At 38.3% G+C, this 6,545-nt stretch overlaps 1 protein-coding gene across 1 annotated transcript; it reads left to right on the top strand.

The window, feature by feature from the left end:
- Window positions 1-6,545, top strand: LOC130727789 (kinesin-like protein KIN-7F). Its single transcript, XM_057579037.1, has 13 exons — window positions 1-192; window positions 333-644; window positions 850-939; window positions 1,051-1,151; window positions 1,240-1,353; window positions 1,444-1,525; window positions 1,616-1,683; window positions 1,775-1,840; window positions 1,935-2,059; window positions 2,627-2,939; window positions 3,335-4,903; window positions 5,392-5,663; window positions 6,091-6,545. Exons 2-13 carry the CDS (start codon window positions 419-421, stop codon window positions 6,407-6,409), a joined length of 3,345 nt encoding a protein of 1,114 aa, XP_057435020.1. The 5' UTR covers window positions 1-192; window positions 333-418; the 3' UTR covers window positions 6,410-6,545.

A 6,545-nucleotide genomic window follows, 5' to 3' on the forward strand; every position in this document is an offset into this window, starting at 1 on the left:
TAATTCAACTTCCATTCTCTTTTAGCGGGCGAAACGGTTTTACATCTTGTTTCGCCGGTGGTTGCGGAATCCAAAAGCCACGCGAAGGAAACACACCAACGACTTGCCATCTCAAACCCCAAAATCTATCTGATTCTCCATTCCGTTGTCTCTTTCTCCGGTCACCCTCCGGCGACAGAGATTGAGAGAACGGTACCTCATTTCTCTATTTTCTCCCTACAATTTCATAATCATTATCCAGATTTTCACATTCATTCAACACATGAATCAACATGCATTGCATTTCGTTGTTGCTTTGTTCATAATTATTTGATACTCGTTTCTTCACGTAGGGGTTGAAACTTGAGACGTTGAGCGCAAGGTAAATTCGATGATGAGAGTCGTGTTGTAATTGCGGTTCAACGGGTTTGTGGCTGTGATGAGAGATAGAATGTCGTCGTCGCCGGTAGGAGTCAGAGAGGAGCAAGGAAAAACGGCTCAATCAAATGGCCAGCAGGAAGAGAGAATTTTCGTTGCCATCAGGGTGAGGCCTTTGAACGAGAGAGAAAGGGCAAGGCATGATGTGTCCGATTGGGAATGCATTTCTGACCACACCATCAGGTTCAAGAACAACGGCCTCGCCGAACAGCATGCCAGCACATTTGGTAAGAAATATATAGTGCATGTTTTTAAATCCTTCTATAATTGATTTCGAAGCCTAAATCAAATTTGTGTAGAAGTTTATGTGAGTAGTTTCTAGGTGTCAGAATTGATCGTTGTACTTTACTTTACGGAACTTCTGAATCCCTGAATGTTATTCAGACAACCAATTCTCTTTTTGAGTCTTGATTCCTACTTTATTTGATGCAGACAGGGTATTTGGGGAAAGGTTCACCACACAGCAGGTGTATGAGCAAGGGATTAAGGAAGTTGCCCTTTCAGTAGTTAGGGGGATCAACTGTGAGTATAATAATATTCATGTTATTGATTTGTAGTTCCTGATTATTGTTATGTTGGCTGGTGGCATTTTTTTTTCTTTGAATTCTTCTCATTGATGAAACATGATTACAGCTAGCATTTTTGCTTACGGGCAAACGAGCAGTGGAAAGACATACACAATGACTGGAATTACTGAATATGCTATAAAGGATATATATGAATACATAGAGAAGGTATAAAGCAATTCAAAAATCATTGGTATGAAATGGATGATGCTCTTTAGATGTTACCAAAAGATGACAATTTCTTGTTGTGATTCAGCATAGAGAGAGGGAATTTGCTGTGAAGTTCTCGGCCATGGAGATCTATAATGAAGCTGTGAGAGACCTTCTCAATGCAAATGCTACTTCACTAAGAGTCCTTGATGATCCAGAGGTATATTTAGTAGCACATTTCCCATGTTTTGTCATGAGTTTCTGGTTTTTAATTCTTTTTAATGGTTGAGAATCTATGAACCTCAAACAGAAAGGGACTGTTATTGAGAAACTCACTGAGGAGACTCTGACAGAGAGGAGCCGATTGCAACAGCTCCTTTCAATATGTGCAGGTATTGGGGTCTAGCTAGTTTTATACCTTAATGACTTTTGATACTCTTTCTAGTGCTCTATCTCAAGCCATGTCTGTCTATATCTTTCAGCTGAAAGAACAACGGAAGAGACAGCCATGAATGAAGCTAGCTCCAGATCACATCAAATTCTTCGACTGGTACTCACTTTATCACTAAATTACCTAGTTGTTGAGATAAAAAAATTCTTATGGCATTCATAATTTTCCCCAAAATGATGTGTTTCTGCAGACAGTTGAAAGTAATCCTGGTAATTATGTAGGCACTGCAAGATGTGGCACTCTTACCGCCAGTGTGGTATGATATTCACCCTTTTCTATCCTCTACGGTGGGGACTATAGATGTGTGTATGCAGTAGATTAAATTAACAAGAGTTATTTTTGTTGTCCAGAATTTTGTTGATCTTGCAGGAAGTGAGCGTGCTTCTCAATCATTATCAGCTGGCACAAGATTGAGAGAAGGTAGCCACATAAACCGCAGTTTACTGACCCTTGGAACTGTAATTCGGAAACTAAGGTAGAATTTCCTTCCATATTCTTCTTACGGGTGGGTGTAATAGTTATTGGTAGATCAGAAAATCTTAGGAGCCTAAATTCTTTGATGATGCTGATGTTACCATTGTTGTGGAGCTTTTAGCCAGGATATCGCGACTCAAAAGTTCCTTCTATACCAAACACTGAAAACACATCAAATTGGGTCAAGGAGAAGATTGAAAAACCTCACTACACACATTCTTGTCACCATTTTTTGGGGGCCAATTCTTGTCACCATTTTGAAAGATAGGAACCCTACTATTAGATGTATGGGTCGTTCTATAAACTATACCTAGACGTATTTTAAATTGGGTCAGATCACAGTTGAGTTGAATCAACTCATCTAATGTTCAACCCCCAAAAAGAAAAAGCAGCTAATGTTACATAAATAATTTAAAAACATAATTGTAGAAAAAACCAACTATTTTGATTCAACTTTCATCTTTGATTCCTTGAAAGTTCTCTTATATAATCCCTTCCTTTTTCACCTTCACCTATATACTTCATTTTACACATTGTCTAAATCATAAATCACAATTATTGAACGCAGCAAAGGAGGAAATGGACACGTACCTTATAGAGATTCTAAGCTTACTCGCATTCTGCATAACTCTTTAGGAGGAAATGCCAGAACAGCCATCATTTGTACCATTAGCCCTGCACGCAGCCAGGCTGAGCAATCAAAAAACACTCTATTTTTTGCTGGCTGCGCAAAACAGGTAGCTACTAATGCTCAGGTCAATGTGGTGATGTCAGACAAGATTTTGGTAAAGCAACTACAAAAGGAATTGGCTAGAATGGAGAATGAGTTGAGGAGCTTCAATAGCATCATACTTAAGGAAAGAGAACTCCAGATTGAACAGGTGAGGGAACTTCACTTTAATATTTGCTTCGGCTATTAAGATAGTGCGATAAACAATATTTACATTTCTAGTTCAATTCAAAAAGATTATACATTGCTGAACTAAGTTAAAAATGAGTCACTAGTTTTCTTATGAAGAAGAATCAGTCTAATGCATCATGGTACACAATTTTCATTCAAATTAGTGATGAACTGATTGTTTGATTGGTGGTAATAACATATGGATGGGGTTCATGGTCTGTAAATTTTGATGGGATTATTAACAATCAATCATTTCTACCATTTATTTCCAAAAGACAATTAACAGTTTAACACTCATTAACAATCAGTCATTTCTACCATTTTGATAATTTTTACTCATTTTTTTGTGTTCCACCCAATTATGAAAATATGCAGATGGATAAAGAGATCAAAGAATTGACTCGGCAACGTGATCTCTTTCATTCTCATATTGAAAATTTGGTCCAGTCAGCTGGGAAAGATCGGCTTATAAGAGTAGATAAAGATTGGCCCTCAGAAACGTCAAGTGTTGCTACTAATCTATGTTCTGAGAGAGACAGCAGATCTGAGAATCTTGACAGAACAACTTCCAGTTTGTACCTTTTGAATGAGCAACCTGAGAATTCTGAAGACAACTTTCTCCTGGATGGCTGTCCTCCCACGTTTGTTGAGGCTGAATCGCCTGATCCATGTCAAGGTTGGGAGGAGATAGCTAGCAGAGCTGAATCTGAAGCTAAATCTGAAGATAACTGCAAGGAAGTTCCATGTGTTGAAATAAAAGAAGTGGAAACAGACCACAAAACAAATGTTAACACGTCCATTACTTCTTTTGAAGAAAAAGAAGAAAATTTAATACCAGTTGCCGACGAAGATGCTAAATCATCATCAGGGAATGGCCAAAATGTTCGAGATGTACTGCAGCAAAAAACTGAGGACCACAAAACAAATGTTAACACGTCCATTACTGCTTCTGAAGAAAAAGGAGAAAATTTAATACCAGGTGCGGACGAAGATGCTAAATCATCATCAGGGAATGGCCACAGTGATCGAGATGTACTGCAACAAAAAACTGAGGACCACAAATTAAGTGTTAACATATCCATTCCTTCTTTTGAAGAAGAAGGAGGAAATTCACACATGATGATACCAGTTGCGGAGGAAGATGCCAAATCAACATCAGGGAATGGCCATAGTGATCAAGATGCACTGCGGCAGAAAACTGAGGACCACAAAACAAGTGCTAACACGTCCACTCCTGCTTTTGAAGAAGAAGGAGGAAATTCACCCACAATACAAGTTGTGGAGGAAGATGCTAAATCATCCCGAGAGAATGGGCATGTTGATCAAGATGCACTGCAGCAAAAAACTCAGGACCTTGAAAGGAACAACGACCATCTGGTGGACCTCTCAGAGAAATCCAATGGGTCTTCTGAATCCAGACCACACATTATGACTGCCATGCCTTCTCCTCAAACACATAAAATGTCTCAAGATGCTTCATTGCATCCACAGGTCAGTAAGGTGGAGGAACAGAATGTGTCACCTTCTCGATTTAGTAAGCTGGACCAGGAATCCGCATCACCCCACCAGTTTGATGAAGACGACCTTAAAACTATGTCACCACTTTTTCTTGATAAGCAAGAGCTCAAAACTAGGTCACCTCCTCAACTTGAAGAGCTGGATTCGTTCACATTATCAGATGGGGTCGAAAGGGAATATTCTTCAAACATGATGTGCTTTGATGAGAAGCAATCTCAACCAAAGTTACATGCTAAAAAAAGAAAATATTCCAGAAAGTATTCTGTAGTTCCCATGATGGATGCTTCAGTTGAAGATGAAGAGTCTGTTTTGGATTCTGATACGGAAGATACTTCCAGCGTCATCAATTTTGTTGTAAAAATGAATCAAAGGGCAAAGACAAAACCAACACAAAAACCATTCAGCGAGGACTTCGATGATCTAATGGTAAGCACAGACTAAGGTTCTAACACATGAGGTCGTCTATCTTTTATCTTTCTTGCGGTCCTCCTTTTCAAAATTCTACCTAATTTTACGTATCAATTACAAGATTATTGGTGGAAAGAGGAACCTCAGAAAGTAATTGCAAATGAACCTTATCATTATCCTAATTCTTAAATATGATTTGAATAGTACCAATGTGTAGCAAAACTAGGATTCTGTAATCCAAAAAGCATATATCTAAATTATCCCATTTGGTTGAAGGTTCTTAATGCAGCTTAACTAGAGTATGAGCAGCAGACTAGGTTTTTTAATGTCAGAATAATTAAATCAATTTGCATTTCACATGCTCGAACACTTAGTATTATCTTTGAATTTCGTAATATAAAACATAACTTTGCTAAAACTAACTAGTTCTATTTTTATCTATAAGTTTTATGATATCATCTGAGTTCCTCCATGAATCGCCTGTATCTGTGTTTTATGTATGATAGGCACATGTGAACAAAGTAAAAGGTGCCAATTTCAATGGAATTTCGGGGCCTTTGATGCCTTCTAAATTTGAGACGCAGCAGAGAGATATAATCAAACTTTGGGATGCATGTAATGTGCCATTGGTACATAGATCCTATTTTTTCCTTCTCATCAAAGGTGAACTTCCCGATTCTGTGTACTTGGATGTAGAGCTCAGACGTTTGTCCTTTCTGAAGGACGCTTTTTCTAGTGGCATCACAGGAGGTGGTCTTGATGTCACTCCTAATTCAAGGTAATTACTTTTGCTTCATGAGTAGAACTTTTGACATCTGCTTGCATTTGCAAGCATAGTCAATCACATTGATTAATTTTCAGTGTGACGGACAGTTCACTACTTCACTCTGCGCGTGTCATATTTTGGTTATATATATTTAAGACATTGTGCTCTATAGTCTTTACATTTAGAGCTGAAATTGGCTTTGCAAGAGTAAAAGGATACTTTCTGGGCAGGCCAAGCATCATGCCCAAATTGGCTTTGCAACATCCTTAAAATATGATGCACGTGATCATCTCAGAATTCGACTGGTCTTGCACTTATGAAAAAATTATATCAAATAGTTAGATAAAAACACATGAATAGGAATATAAAATACACAATTTCTGATTTTATGTACTATCCACTATTTTTTACACCTTTCCCACTCCTTTTTACTGGACAGCCTGTTGTCTCTGAATCGTGAGAGGAAAATGCTAAGTAAGCAAGTGCATAAGAAGTTTTCAAAGAAGCAAAGAGAGGAACTTTACCGGAAGTGGCGTATCGATTTGAAGACTAAGCACAGAAGCATACAACTAGCATGGCTCCTATGGACAAATACAAAAGACCTGAACCACGCTAGAGAAAGTGCAGCGCTCGTAGCGAAGCTGGTTGGTTTAATAAACTCGAGTGAGACTCCAAAGAAAGCTTTTGGACTTGGCTTCCTAGCCCGACACAAGAGCAGAAAATCCCTTAGCTGGAAGGACACAATGTCTACTATTTAAATTCAGGTTGTTTCAAACAGCCTTGGCCTTCTTCCACTTTTGACTTATACTTATAGGTTCTGGTTGTACATTGAAAAGAATGTAAGATGATAGTGATTAATTAAATTCAAATGCTTCATGCCTCAATTCATTTTCA

The sequence above is a fragment of the Lotus japonicus genome, chromosome 1 (assembly GCF_012489685.1).
Source record: "Lotus japonicus ecotype B-129 chromosome 1, LjGifu_v1.2".
In the NCBI taxonomy this organism is placed as follows: domain Eukaryota; kingdom Viridiplantae; phylum Streptophyta; class Magnoliopsida; order Fabales; family Fabaceae; genus Lotus; species Lotus japonicus.